At 39.8% G+C, this 15568-nt stretch overlaps 1 protein-coding gene across 1 annotated transcript in view; it reads right to left on the bottom strand.

Annotated features, from left to right (window-relative positions):
* The window catches only part of Ccdc192 (coiled-coil domain containing 192), a 176292-nt gene that overhangs the window by 125221 nt on the left and 35503 nt on the right, over nucleotides 1-15568 (bottom strand). Inside the window, exon 4 of the mRNA XM_051201184.1 lies at nucleotides 1121-1252. Coding sequence (XP_051057141.1) covers nucleotides 1121-1252 — 132 coding nt within the window. The remainder of the gene's footprint in view (nucleotides 1-1120; nucleotides 1253-15568) is intronic.

Genomic DNA, 15568 nt, shown 5'->3' with positions numbered 1-15568 from the left:
TCCTGACTTCCCTCAGTGATGAATAGCAATGCTGAAGTGTAAGCCAAATAAACCCTTTCCTCCCAAACTTGCTTTTGGTTATGGTGGTGTTTTGTGATCCTTACTAAGACAAATGTTACATTCTAAGATCCATTGTTTAACTATCAGGTCCAACGTTGAAAACTAAGAAATAAGTATACAGTTGATGCCATGTACAAAATAATTGGACTATGAAGCTAATATTTCCCCAAAGGATACATTATCAAAAGAAAAGAAAAGCTTAAATGTAAGTGAAAAATTTTAATCTGTGAATGTTCATCAGGAAAACAATTACCCTTACCAAATGTTGTATTCAACTCTATTAACTCAAATATTAATTTAAATTATTATTATTGTTTTAGAATGCTAAGGATTGGCCCTTGTACAATCTAAACAAATAGCTACATTTACCAGAGATTTCAGGTTGAAGACTGAAAGTGGTTCAGCACTTCCAATAAGCTAGTCCCATGTCCCTATCCCGATAAACCAATTTAGAGACATATTGGTAAAGGCAAGAGAAAGGAGATATTTACTTAGTATGGCCACATTGGGAAGAGGAACAAATATAGAAGTCTAGTGACCATGAAGACCAATTTTTGGAGCACTAATATGAAATTAGAAGGCAAGGACTTTACATAGTAAAGCACTGTGCGTCAAGATGTGACCCGAACAGCACTAGTCCATCAATTCCTCAGCTGAATCTGTCCTGCATGGTGGTCCTCTACTACATTAAGTAGCTAATTTTAGAATACAGCTTCAATCTTGTGAACAATTGCCCTTGTCCGGGTGTGGGGTGCCTTTTCCTCCCAGGGTTTGGTCTTCTAGAATCCTAGGTAATTGTAGGTTTAGACAATGATTTCTCTCTATGCTTTCAGCCAGAAACAGACACAGAATGAAGGCAGGTGTCCAATTTCCCCTATGCTTTTAGTTATCTGTGCTATGAAGATGAGTCAACACTTTCAGTAAAGTCAGCTTCTAAGTGCCTGCTTCATTACCACTGAACAGGCCCATCCCATTAAATGTGAACTTTCAACCCAGCAATGGCTTACAGACTTGTCATATATGGAAAATAGCCTTAAAACATGACCTTTCTTCCACATACCTTGTCTTTCTCTAGAACCATGTTTTCATAGGACGGTCCACTGGTCCTCTTCTGGCCCACAGACTCCAGCCTTTCTTCCAGCAGGGAAATTTTCTTAAGCAGTTGTGATTTTGCTTCTTCAGAGGCTAAAAGCTAAAGATACATTTTTGTAAAGACATGGAATTCAAGAGCATTTTTTTTTTTAAAAAAAAAAAAAAGGTCAATTTAGGAACGCATTGTCTTCTACTAAAGTCTATTCAATCTTTTGGGAAAGAGCTTTCTCGACATCCTCTCCACATGACAAATGATGAGAGAAAGAAGGAAATATTGTTGAATTCCTTATTTTAAACATGGATAAGAGAGGTTGGAACACAGTCGCAATGCAGGGGACATTTTTGCTTGTCAGAGTCTCAGCACTCACCTCCATTGTGCTGTGAGGTTCAGGGGCACAGCTGCCTCTGAAACACATGGTCACGTGTAGTTCTTGAAACTTAAATCTTGGGGTCTACAGCTCTCTCTTCAACACTTAACCAGAAGAGCAGCAGTGTTGGAGGCAGAGGGGAGGGTTTGATGTTAAATATTTCAAGTTAAACTCTGGTTCAATCAAGACCTATGCAAAATCACAATCAAAATACACCTTTGTGATGGTTCTGCTGTTTGGATCTCTCTTAAAGGAGAAGGTGTGGTAGCCCTAGTCCCTGGGTGAGCTCCCTGACTGTCTCTTCCTTTCTCTCCAAAGCATAGATTTCCTCTGAGTATCTCTTTAACATCATCCCGGATGTTGCTGCAAAATATACTTATTTTGTGTAGAAAATCAGTGCTTTTAAATAGTTTACCATATAAAGAGGGCAATTAGAAAGCAAATGCTAACTGGTTCCCCCAGTCTACCTACACAATCATTTAACAAGTCTGTTAGATGGCACTTGACACAGTCACTGAGTTATGTCCTGGGAGTCCCCAAGGTGTACACTTAGGACCAGAGAAAATACACATTCCAAGAACTTTTGGTGATATCGTTCAATATGAAGAGTTTGGGGAGGCCCAGTGTGCTTTTATGACCACTAACACAGTCGAGTCTTGAGCACTTGGTGGCAAGGGAATGTGGTCTGGCTTTTCTGAATCCACTTCTATCTTTCTAGAGTAGAACAACTCATCATGTGGACTCTGAGTTAAAGCCTTTAGGGAAAAATCTCAGCTATGCTAAGTGATTTGGGCAACTTGCTCAGCCTTTCTGGCCTTCATTTCCTTTTACACTGGCAGTAGAGGAAGAAAAGAACATTACTTAATACACAGGGTTTGAAAATCATGTGTGTCCATAAAAGAGCAACACTCAGAAGGATATCTGCAGCATATTAAGTACTGAACTGTGAATTGTTCCTCTCATTGTTCTTCTGACTCCTCTAATCACAGTATGCATTCGAGTTTTAAGAGTATTTTCATTAATCCTTGAGATTTCTAACACCTGATTTTGATCATATTTATTTCTTCCCCATCTCCTCTAAGATCTGTCCCTGAGTCTATACTCACCAATTTTGTGTTCTCATTCATTATTTTTTAAAATACCCATCAAGCCCAATTAGTGTTGCCTAGACACTCTTGGGTATGTGGCCTTCCAATGGACCACATATGCTAGACATATGATGGGCCACACCCTTAAGGACAACTAACTCTCCCTCCGCAGAAGCTAGGTCTTTAGCTAGGAGTGGGATTTCATGACCCACCCTCACCATGCTGGCATTTCATCTAGCTTGAACTTTGGCATGCTTTGTTCATGCTGTCTCAACTGTTGTGAGTTCACATGTGTAACTGCCTTATCATATCTTGGAAAACACAACTTCCTAGTAGTCCTCACTGCCACTGGCCCTTGTGTTCTTTATGTCCCTTCTTCTACAGTGATCTCTGAGACATGGGAGGAAGAAAGGGAGTTTTATCTCTCCTCCCTCTCACCAAAATGTATTTGGTTTGTCCATTATTAAAGAAAATCTTTATTCATGGAATTGGTTTCTTTCAGTTGGGTGCACTTTGTTTCCATATCCTTTGTGATTTGCAAAATATCTTAGCATTACTTGATTGCTTTTCTTATAAACCTATTTTCCTTCACTCAAAAAATTTTTTTACCAATTTGTTGCAGAAACAGGTTTAGTATTTGCTATATGTAAGAAAAATAAGATTAAAAAATGAAAACATCATTCTTATCTTTAAAAATCCTTCACATTTTAACTACAAAGGTAGATAATTTAAAAATAACTATCACCCAGCCTGGTGGTGGTGGCACTCTCCTTTAATCTCAGCACTTGGGAGGCAGAGTCTACCAGATCTCTGTGAGTTTGAGGCCAGCCTGCTCTACAAGAGCTAGCTCCAGGACAACTAGGGCTACACAGAGAAACCCTGTCTCAAAAAAAAAAATGCAAAAAAAAAAAAAACTATCATCAAAGGTGGATCACATTTATTATATAGCAGACATTCTGCAAAACTTTTTATTTTTAAGTTTTTCCAGATTCTTGGTTTAAATTCTTGAGAAGTTTATGTTGGTGTTATTCTCATTTTACAGACAGTAAACTGAGTTGTAACCAGGTTGAAATTTGATTTGGAGTATTCTCTTATCTACCAGTGATGACTTATTTTAACCATCCTACAAATGTCAGGCAAACCAGGTACATGATAAGTCAAAGATACACTACACCCAATGTACCATGTTGATAATCAAGAAAGGCATTTATCTATTTTAAAGTCATATTGAAGTTATATTAAAATTAGAGGATGACAGATAGGAGAGACTCCAGGAATTGATCTTGATATAAATAACAACTTAGTTGACAGTATTAATCACTGAAGTATTTTAGAGTCTGGAAGAACACTTTTTGGCTCTAGAAAAGTCCTTGATGAGGAAAAATATTGATTTCCAAAGAAATTTCTATCATCAGTGGCTAACTACAGAAATAATAAAAGGCACTTCAGTGACCACATACGACAAGAAATATAGGCTCTACAAAAGTGCTGCAAAGAAAAACAACTAACTAAATGGATGAACAACTTCTTCAATGAGTGATATCACCAATTCTTTAGGGGCAAAAGACAAGATCTGGTATCTACAATCTCTTCATTACAATAGTTAGCATGTCCAATCTCAATAAAAACTACAGACCTTCAAAATTCAATAAGACTTTGGGGTGGGGGACTCATTTCTTAAAAGAAATTGTTGGAAATCATTACATGGAATTCTAGAGAATGAATTCTAGACTTTCTGAACAACAGCAACAAAAAACCTTGATCTTAAATGTGTTCAGAAGTAAGAACAAACCAACCAACCAAACAAACAAGACCATGGACAGAACATCAGTAAAAGAAATTGGGGAGAATGATGTATAAGTATACAGGAAATAGCAAAAGGATTATAAAAGGGGACCACACAGAAATTCAAAAGTTGTTTTAGTGAAAATCTACTACTAAGGCATGGTACAAGCTAGAAGATGGAAGAGTCAGAAAGCCAGAACAGAGTTCTCTTTATCAACTCAGATGGGCATAACATCTACCACAGTCTACATGTTTAAAACAATGAATACTATAAATGAGACTATACATGAATCCCAAGAGGGTCACTCCTGTCTCTTCTGTTTCCTACAAGGAAATCATGTCACTCTAGCTATTTAGCTTCGTGATTATCTCTAGACCTAATTATTCCCCAAAGGATTAAGACTTCCACATCAGGAGATGTCCAGTCTTTAAAATACCACATTGAGCCCTTCTGAAATTCTTGCTATTTTTACATGCAAACACATCTGATATCAACAGCCCCCAAACTCTTAGCTTGTACAACCTTTAAAGTCTAAAGTCAAAGTTTCATCAAAGTATTATTCTAAATCATTTATTAGCAAGACAGGTCATCTGGAGGAAATGTTCTTTTCCAGGTGGGAAACCAAACAATTCATATGCTTCCAAACGTTAGTGATTGATCAAATATGCATAAGATAAACATTCATATTCCACAAAGAAAGCATAGGGAAGGTAAGATGAATTCTATGAGCCTGTAAGGCTTGAGAAGCATCCTCAGAAGTGTTGTGGTTCTGTTGGGCAGTGCTTGATATTTTGCAGCCCTGCACAATGTGTGTCATATCCCCAGGACTCTGCTGAGTGGAAGTTTAATCTCTAGAGCTCTGTTACATAGGGACCAGACTTCCAGAATTCTACCATATGAGTCTTGTTCCTTGGATTTTGCCATGCTGAATTGCACCTCCATAGTTTCGGGTGAACCCACACCATGGCTTGTTTGACTCACTGAGACTAGGCTATACATGTATAGCTGAATCACCTTCTGTAGATCTAAGAACCCAGAGACCCTTCGTTCATTTCATCCAATCCCATCTTCATCTCTTGTAGCTGACATTCTTGGTTTTCCTGTTGAGGGTATTGAGTAGGTCTGCAGCTCACACTCATAATATCTCCTTAAAAGACAGTTCCATGGTAATAGCCTTGGCATTCTCTGCAATGAAAGTAAGCTGAGAACTTTCTGTTCTTTGTTTAACCATTATTTTTTCAACTTGCTTATCTTGTTATCTGCTCCATCAACACTTAGAACTCTTCAGCCAAATATCTAGTTTCATCACTGACATGTTTTACATTTTTCACAACAGGCTTTGAACACAATTAGTCAGGACCATCTTTCCTTCACTATAAATACCATGTTCATCTTTTCCTCCTATGGCCTTGTTAGAATCCTTGTTAATATTTATATGATTTATCTTCTCTGAGAAGATGACAGCTTTTTCTCTAACTCTCTGCTTTTTTTCCCAGTTTTCATCAGATTACCTTTGGTAGTCATTTCATGGTAATAGCTATGTCCCCTGAGTACTGGGGATCTAACTGAGCATAGTATACACTAGGCAAGTACTCAGTCCCTGACCTATGCCCTCCCGATATCTATTCATTAAACATTTCCCTAAAGAGTTCCAAGCCTTTACCCATCACCAAGCTCCAAATATTTTCTGTGTTTTAGGTACCTGTTAAGACAGCATCCCATTTTTTCTTTAAGCATTTTTAGGAGCTGGAGAGATAACTCAAAGATTAAAAGCACTGGCTGCATTTACAGATGACCCGGGTTCAATTCTAAGTACTCAGATGGCAACTCACAACTGTCCATACTCCAGGGGATCTCACACATTCTTTTTTACTCCATGGACACATCTATGTAGTGCACAGGTACATAAAGATAATATATCCATATACATAGAGTAAAAATAAATAAACATTGTAATTTTTCCATTTATTTTATGCCTGGATCTGAGTGTGGATATGTGTTTTAGTTAGGGTTTGTATATGTGAAGAGACACCATGACCATAGCAACACTTACTAAGGAAAGCATTTGATGGGATGGCTTGCTTACAGTTCAGAGGTTTATTCCATTACCATCATAGTGAGACATGGCAGAATACAAGCAAACATGGTGCCAGAGAAGTAGCTGAGAGTCCTGCATCTTACAGGCAACAGGAAGAGGCCTGATACACTGGTGTGGCTTGAGCATGTATGAGTCCTCCAAGCTAGCCTCCACAGTGACACACTCACCCCAACAAAGCCATGCCTACTCCAGCAAAGCCACAGTTCCTAATAGTTCCATTCCCTTTGGGAGACGTTTTCAAATCACAGCAGTATGCATGTGGAACTAGTAGAATTCTCTTCTCTTCCTCCACCATGTGAGTTCTGGGGTATGAACTTAGAGTAATCAGGCTTGATGGCACTTTTACATATCAAGCTGTTGTTTAATTCATATGAAGTACGAAGGAACTCAGATATTCAAAATTATCTTATAGAAGAAGAACATCATAGGACTCACATCTCCCAATTTCAGAGCTTACAGAAATCTGCAATAATCAACTTAGTATTTGACTGAAACAAGGCAGACATGTAAACAGATGGGATAGAGTTAAGCCCAAAGATCTAAGAGAGTTTTGTCCAATATGTCAAGGAGATTTGCTAGGAAGATCCACTTAAAAAATAGTTAGGACTATTGAACCTTAAAAGGCCTAGTGGAACTTCCTAAGCCTGGCTAGAGTTTGGCGCTCTGTCATTGGCCTATCACTTCCACATAGGAGTGACTTAGCAAAACTGCCTCTGCCTAGCTACTGCTAATGTGGCGAATCATAATTGGCCCCAATACCTCACCCCATCCTAAGGTTCATGCCTCAGGCCCCAACGCTATATAAATACCTGCTTGTTACAATAAAATGAGCTCCTCTTTGACAAGGCTCCCAACTCAATATGGTTCTCTCTGATGACTTGGGTATGTGTATGGAGGGGGGCATGGGTTGCCTACACTCTCCATCCTGCTCAGCTTCAGGAAGATATGGGCTGAACTGGCCCTTCCATAACTCTACCTGCCCACAAGACAACTAGATAATCTCATGCAAAAACTTGGTGTTGAATCCCTACCACAATCTATACAGAAATCAACTCAAAGTGAATCAACTACTAAATAAGCCATGCTATACAATTATTTGATGATAATGTACTGATAAATGCTCAAGATCTCAGACTTGGCATTGGACTTTAACACTAAATGCATGTCTTAAGGTTTCTGTTGCTATGATAACACACCATGACCAAAAGCAAGTCAGGGAAGAAATGGTTTGTTTGGTTTTCATGTTCCAATCAAGGCAGGAACTCAAGGCAGGACCCTAGAGGCGGGAGCTGATAAAGAGACTATGGAGAAAAGCAGCTTTGATTTGTTCCCATGACTTGCTAAGCCTGCTTTCTTATAGAACTCAGGACCATCAGTCCAGGGAAACATTGCCCAAAGTGAGCTAGGTCCTTTCACATCCATCATTAATCAACAAATTCCTTACAGGTTTACCTACAGACCAGTCTGAGGAAGAAGTAAGTTCTTTAATTGAGATTCCCTCTTCTCACAAGATTCTTACCTGTGTAAAGTTGACTAAAAAGAACCAGTGCTATTAACCATTTCTCAGAATAACTTTAAATCTCTCCACATCTCTAAATAAAATATCAAGTTCTCTGTCTCTGTCTAGGTCTCTCTCTGTCTGTCTGTCTGTCTGTCTCTCTCTCTCTTTGTGTGTGTGTGTGTGTGTGTGTGTGTGTGTGTGTGTGTGTGTGTCTTTAGAATTGGTGGAAACACAAAGCCATATCAAGATAATCACAAAACTAAGACAGTTCATGGCTACTACACCAACACAGCAGAAACCAGAAGATATCTAAAAGGATGCTGTGCACAGGAGGATGCATGTCACAAGAGGACTAGGTGGACAAAGGACAGCAGGGAGCATTTATTCTGCCTCTCAATAAATGTTCCTCACTCACCCTTATAAACAATGGAAGGACAGGTAGGACTCCTTCAAGTCCAACAAACTCCCAGTAATAAGAAAGAAATAAGGAACAAGCAATAATCTAACAAGGAAATAAAGCAAGAAACTTATAGTGATCAACAAACATATCTCAATAATAAATGTAAGTGTCCTAGAGTCACCAGGAAAGAGAAACAGATTGGCAACTGGATTTAAAACAACAACAAAAAACAAACAAACAAACAAACAAACAAAAATATCAAAGAACTAAACGCACCTATCTGTTTTCCAAGAAACAGATCTCACTGATAATGGAAACTCACTGACTGAGAGTCAGTGGATAGAAAGGATAGAAAGCAATCTTCAAGTGACTAGAAACTGAAAAACAGTTTGCATAGTTTGCATATCAATGCATATGCACCAAACTTCACATGCCCCCTTTCATAAATAAACACTTATGGACATAAAATGTCAGAGTGGTCTTGGTATCCAATGACAGATGATTTCAATATGCTGCTCTCATTTCCAAATCAGTCATCAAAACTAAAGACCAACAAAGAAACCTAGAGTTACATTGCACCTGCAGACACAGAGACAACTTTCCGTCCAGCACAGATGGAACAGGCATTCTCAGCATCATCTCAATATGTGTCTATTGTGGACCATATTCTGTCCACAAACCACATCTTACCAGATACAAAGAATCAAAATAATCCTTTGTTTCTAATAGCCTTTTCCCTGTTTATTCTTTGAACCAAAACCCAACTAGCATCAGGCAGAACACATGTGTAAAGGAGCTTGGCTATGCCCAACTCCAGTACATGAGCCATGTGTGAAAAAAGCTGCCGTGTTTGCATAACTCTCAGGTATAAGAGACTGTTTTAGGAATAACTGAATGATACAGTAGAGACACTCGAAGCTTGAAGAGAAGAGTTCCAGGATGTTTTTTCCTGCATGTGATGTTTGACAGTGTTCCAGGTATTCTACAGGGTGCCAGAGCTGGCATACAGAAGGGGGCAAGGCAGAGGTGCTTGGTGAAAAGCATCCATAGTGAATTGATAGAAAAGGTACTCTTCTTACCCCAAAGGCCATCCTTTCACATGGTTTTAATTTTCTAATCTCTTCCCATTACAAAGTTTCTGTTCCTATTGCTTTTGCTCTGAAATCACCAGATCCACTCTATATCTTCTGTTACCCTCTCTAGAAGATTACGCCCAGCATGTGGAATTACCATAGTAATTCTCATTGAACTCCCCTTCAATTATTATTCTATTTCCTTGCTTTTTGCCAACTTCTTAAAACAAATGTCTACTTATATTTTTCTTACAATCACATTCCCTTTTTTGAGAGACACAAAGTGGATTCATACCACTACAGAGTCAGAGGTAGACTACAAACTCAACAGGAGCCAACACATCCTCTTTCTTCCCGATTCTACATCTCAGTGCTGGGCCCTGCTGGCCTTATTGTTTCCCAGTGGAAACAAGCTTTCCTTGCACAGCAGGGATGCTACCCATCAACTCAATAGTGAGATGTTTCATTTTCCAGGGAAAATGAAGAAAGGACTCTCTCTTGCATGGCAAATCATAATTTCTCTCCTGGATCAAACTTTATGGTCAAGAAGATGTGCTGTCATCATTAACTATTCCTAAATCAGTTGCTCTAAGGTTTTTTTCTTCTAGCCATGAACACCATGATTCACAGTCATGGGTTATGAGACCAGAATCAGAAAGTGGCAGTTCAAAGAAACAGGCCAATCATAGTCCACCACATAGATACACAGCACAGTTATACCTTTATGCCCACATACATGCACACACACTGTCTTACTTTTTCTACTCCTGTGATGAGATGCCATGACTAAGGCAACTAATAGAAGAGAGTTTATACAGTTCTAAAGTGTGAGTCTATGAGTATTATGCCATGACAGTTTGCAAGGCATGTTGCTGAAACAGTAACTGAGAGCTTACAGCCTGCTCCACAGATAAGAGGCAGGACAGAGAGAGATAGACATACTGAGAATGATGTAGTGACATACCTCTTTCTACAAGGCCACACCTCCCAATCATTTCTAAACAGTCCCATTAGCTAGGGATCAAGTATTCAAACATAGGAGTCCATGAAACCATTCTTCTTCAAACTACCACCCAGACACACGTATAGTCATACAACAAGCATGCATATATATATATATATATATATATACATATACATATACATATACATATACATATACATATACATATACATATACATATATGTGCATATGTGTATGCACAAATGTGCCCACTCACATTTGCATTCACATAGATAGGCATTGCACAAGATGTTGCCACATAATATAATGCATATATTCTGTATTAATATACAAAATATACCCACCCCTTCCCCAAAGGAGGCACAACAAAATCATACCAACTTCATCAAGCTTCACATTCAAATCTCCAAGCTACTTTCAACCCCCATGGAATCACAGTCACATGAAAATCCTGATGATAGGGCATTTCAGAACCAAATGCAAAATGTATCCTTCCTAACGTGCCCAATATAAAGAAGATAGGGCAACATGGGCAAGGAAAGGGAATCTGTGGTTGTCCCCGGCCATTGCTAGTGTCACATTTTACCTGTCATATGTGGAAAGGCTGCACATGCACTATCCTGGCAGTGCAGTGAGTGGAGGGGGAAAAGCTTCATGGCTCTGCCCTAACTGACCACTGGAAATCCTCCTCCTCTTCCTCATTGGTGTATCCAAGAACTAGAAGGTTCCTTAAGCAAAAGGCTGCCTCATTTCCAGGCTCATCCACACCACTGATTTGTGGCTTTAACTTAGTGGGCTCATTTCACCAGAAGTAGAGGCACTGCTGGACCCCAAACCTTGCATCAGATTTCCAGAGACTTCTCAGTCTGCTGTCATTGGTTCCCTGGCACTCCTTCCACTCTCCTGCCCTTCCCCTCCCTCTCTTCCCCTCCCCCCTCCCGAGTCTTCCTTGCTGACACACATACATATCACTATGGAAAAGTTTTCCAATCCTTGGAAAGGGAGTAGCTAACAGCCTTAATTATACTTGTCTTTCGGGCTGGTTTCTGCCCTCCTCTGCTCTGCTGGCACTTACTGTATCGAGGTTCTGTCATTCTCACCTCAGCAAAGGCAGTGCACCCTTTCTGGTCACTGTATTCAACTTCACTGTAAAATAGTACATATCTGAGGACTCCATGCCTCTTTAAACACTCTCCTCTTCCTGCCTTCAGGACTTTTTCTGGATTTCTCCTATTGCTTTGGCTCGACTCTTTCTGGTCTTCCCATCTTCTGCTTGTAGAAATCTAAGGCATTATAGAAGTCTTGCACCCTGCTCTATGCTTTGTGCATAGGCATATAGTGACCTCTAAGTGACCCCGTTGACAGTTATGGTTTAAACACTAGTCATGTTAACAACTCTCAATATTTTTTGTATACAGCCACTCCTTTTTCACTCATACAAATACACACATATTGAGAAATTTACTTAATATGTTTGTTGCTCATATACTACACATTAGAATTACTGAGCTCAAAGTGAATCTACTGTAATCAGTGTCTTTCTCTCTCTGAGTAAATAGAGTTGAAGCCACAGAGCAAATTACAAGTGGACATTCATCCAGCCATCAAGTGCAATTGTTAAAACCACTCTATTAAGTAATGTGGAATTACAGGTTCATTTATCTCTTCTTGTCTGCATTCCTAGACCTTCTGCTCTACAACCTACACACAGGTTTGCAACAAGTAATTGTAAAAGCTAGATTTTCACAAACTTGCTCAAAACTAAACACTAACCAGGCCTTGCAGAGCTCAGTATGAAGGAAAATGCTTTGAAAACAAAAGTCTTGGCAAGTGCTAAGTGCTTTTCAACCTGGCCTGGACTATTGATACAGATTATGAGTCTCTGAAGCAATAAATAAGAGCCGCAAATACCTTACTAAGTCTTATCCGGCCTGTGCATGGGAGTAGCTGATGCCTGAAGATCCATTTTGACTGATTTGATCTAATTTAAAACTTACATTTAAAGAAATAAAAAATTCCCCATCTTACCCCAGCCTTAGACCATTGCAAACAATGCAGATGGTTAGATTTATTAATGTTTGCCTTTAACAGGCCATTTCCATGCACTTCTGTGTTCATGAACATTTAAAATAGTATGTCAGGACACAGTTCAGAGCTACAGTTACTTCCCTGTTAGCCTGCCAGGACTGCCACAAAGAGGGTCACACGAAGGGTCACACGAACATCAAAGGATCTGTTGCCTCCTGTTTGTATAGGATGAGGGTTGCTCCCAGGTATCAGTTGATTGATTCCTCCTTGGGCTATAAGAAAAAATTGATTCTGTGCCTCCTCCCTTCCTGCTGGTGGTTTGTTAACAGTTTCTGTGGTTCTTTAGATGATAGAATCATCCCTCCAATGTCTGCCTTCATCTTTGCATTGTTTCTCCCAGCATGGATGTCCGACCCTGTAGTCCAACTCTTAGGCAGCACAGCAAACCCTAGCCTGGGCTTGTTATCCTGATCCTGAAGAGACTGCCTTTGCCTCTCTACAAGCCTCTGCCCCTTCAGGCTTCTGTGAAACTCCTTAAGCTCTACTGTAGCCTCTTTAACCCCCTTGTAACTATTTTGTAAGATAGATAGATAGATGATATAGAGAGATAGATAAAATTAGTTTGTGCGATATAATATGTGACCTGAGAGTTAATACTGGCAATTAAGATAGGAAGAAATAACCTGTGTTTGTTGTGGCCAGGGATATCGAGGAAAGTGGGAGTACTTGGCATATTACTGCCAACAAAGCCTCCATACCTTGTGAACTTGTTTTTCAATAGATTCTGACATTGTGGAAAGACACAATCATATGTTTCTTATGTATGCATGCATGCATGTATGTATGTATGTATGTATGTATGTATCTCCCTTGGGATATTGACCACCTCCAGTGCTTCTCATTCATATGGCAGCTATACAAATTTTCAAGGAGTCCCACCCTGGTCATGACTCAGAAACCTCTTGTCCCCAAGTCTAGACACCACAAACAAACCGATTGTAGATTCACTGCAGGGCTGAGAGCCCATTGCTAGGACACAGAGGTTTCCCTAAGCTGGACAAAGCAATTTCATGGAGCATGAAGCAGCAGGCATTCTCTGCTGACAGGGCTCATGGGCTTGGCTCCCTGCTCGCCAAATTGGGAAAAAATGTACTCTGCTATCTTTGATGCTGCCCCTCCCCTCCAGTAGTCTTTGCTCTAAAGTCCCTGTTAGTAAACTTGGGGTATTTAAATAAAAGTTATATAATTTCAGAAAAATCCCCTGAGGGAAAGAAATGCAGAGGCCCTCTTTGAATGAAGAAGGTTCTAAAGCAGGGAGCAACTGTTTCCACTGGGACAGACTTAAAATTCAACTCATTGTTTCCTCAGAGTGTGTGAGAACCCTAAAGAAAAGAGACAATCAGGACTGACTAATAAAAGATGGGGAATGAGGTGAGGAAACTGTGCACGTGGTCTTAGGATGGCACAGCCGTTTTGTTACCATGAGAAGCCAGGTGTGGTACTTGCTTATCAGGAGACAACTGTAGGGAAAGGACAGTCGGTGGGGACCTGCTTCTTTGTTACTGGATACCAGACATAAACACAGACACAAATAGCAAAGGCACTGAAGCAATGGGAAGACATCTTAAATGGGATGGCACAGGACACATATACTACAGAGCAAACGGAGGTTCCAGGAAACTGAAATAAAACTCCAGACCTGTTCAATGTTTCTGCCTTAGCATGACCAGGCAAGGGTTTCCCATTGTTTACTCGTCTCATGTATTGTGTGTACTCTCATGAGTTTTCATCATTAGCACCTGTGTGCTACACTCTGCTATCAGTCATCTTCGCCAAACTCCTTTGACTCTTAAGGTGTTCACCAAATTAAAGTTAAACTCCAAGGAGGTGGTTATCCTTTAACAGCCTCTCACACCACCATTGAAGCAAGACTCTGATGGGAGATGTCATTCTGTAAATATGTTTCTCTTATTGGTTAATGAATAAAGCACTGTTGGTTTATTTTAATAGCAAAGTAAGATAGGCTGGACTAGGAGACAAGGAGGATTCTGGGAGATGTAGTGGAAAGTCAAGATGTAGGGACCTGAGAGAAGAAGTCCCAACCGTCTCTCTGGTAACATAAGACCCACGTGGAAACACTTAGATTAATAAAAATGGGTTAATATCTAAGACAGAGCTAGCCAATAAGAAACGCTAGTAACAGGCCAACAGCTTTATATCAAATACAGCATCTTTGTGTTATTTGGGGCTGGCAGGGCTGGTGGGGTTGTGGGACCAGGCTGGCAGGAAGTTCTTAACAAACTGTTGCCTGCAATGTGGGTACTAAGAACTTCCACTTAAAACTTGATAAAAGCTTAAAAAGGGATTTTAGAAACAGAGAAACAGATACAAACAAGTCTTCTTGGTAGCAGCATTTTTCTTGGTTGAGCTCTGTTTTGCTAGAGATTTGCCCAGCATAAGGGATTAAAAAAAAAAAAATGAACGGCTCTTTTCTTTAAGAGGCTCTGCTGGTGTGTATGAGAGCTGGCGGTAGCAGTAATGACATCTCCAAACCCACAGCATGCTGCTTGATGGTAGCATAGATCAAGGCAGTGAGCGCAGCTCTCAGTGCTGGCAGAAGTGTACCCCTGCCATCTTGGAAAGACAGTGGATAAAACAACCACCACTTTAATTTTAGCAATGTTGTTTAGCAGATAAAAGACTCGTGGGCCAGAAAAAGATAAAGATTTACAGCAAAGACAGATTCAGATAAAGACAAACCTCTAAAGGTTTACAGTGTGTTTAAAATATATGTAGGCTTGGGAGAGAAAAGGAAACAGGATAAAGTGGTTTAAGAAAAATAGAAAGAAAGAGAGTAGCTGAGTGTGGTACACACATTTAATTCCAGCACTCAGGAGGCAGAGGCAAGCAGATCTCTGTGATTTCAAAGTGAACCTGGTATACAGAGTTAATTTCAGGACAGGCAAAAGTTACACAGAGAAACCTTGTCTCAAAAAATGAAAAAATAGAGGTAGAAGAAATAGAGTAATAAAAAGCCATGTGAAGATGGAAAGCACACCGAGAGTCTGGATACTGTATGCTATTGTGCTGTCTTTGTATTGTTTGACTAC

The sequence above is a fragment of the Phodopus roborovskii genome, unplaced genomic scaffold (genome assembly GCF_943737965.1).
Source record: "Phodopus roborovskii unplaced genomic scaffold, PHOROB, whole genome shotgun sequence".
Classification (NCBI taxonomy): Eukaryota; Metazoa; Chordata; class Mammalia; order Rodentia; family Cricetidae; genus Phodopus; species Phodopus roborovskii.
Note: the sequence above shows the minus strand (reverse complement) of the source record. Positions and strands in the feature narration are given on the sequence as shown.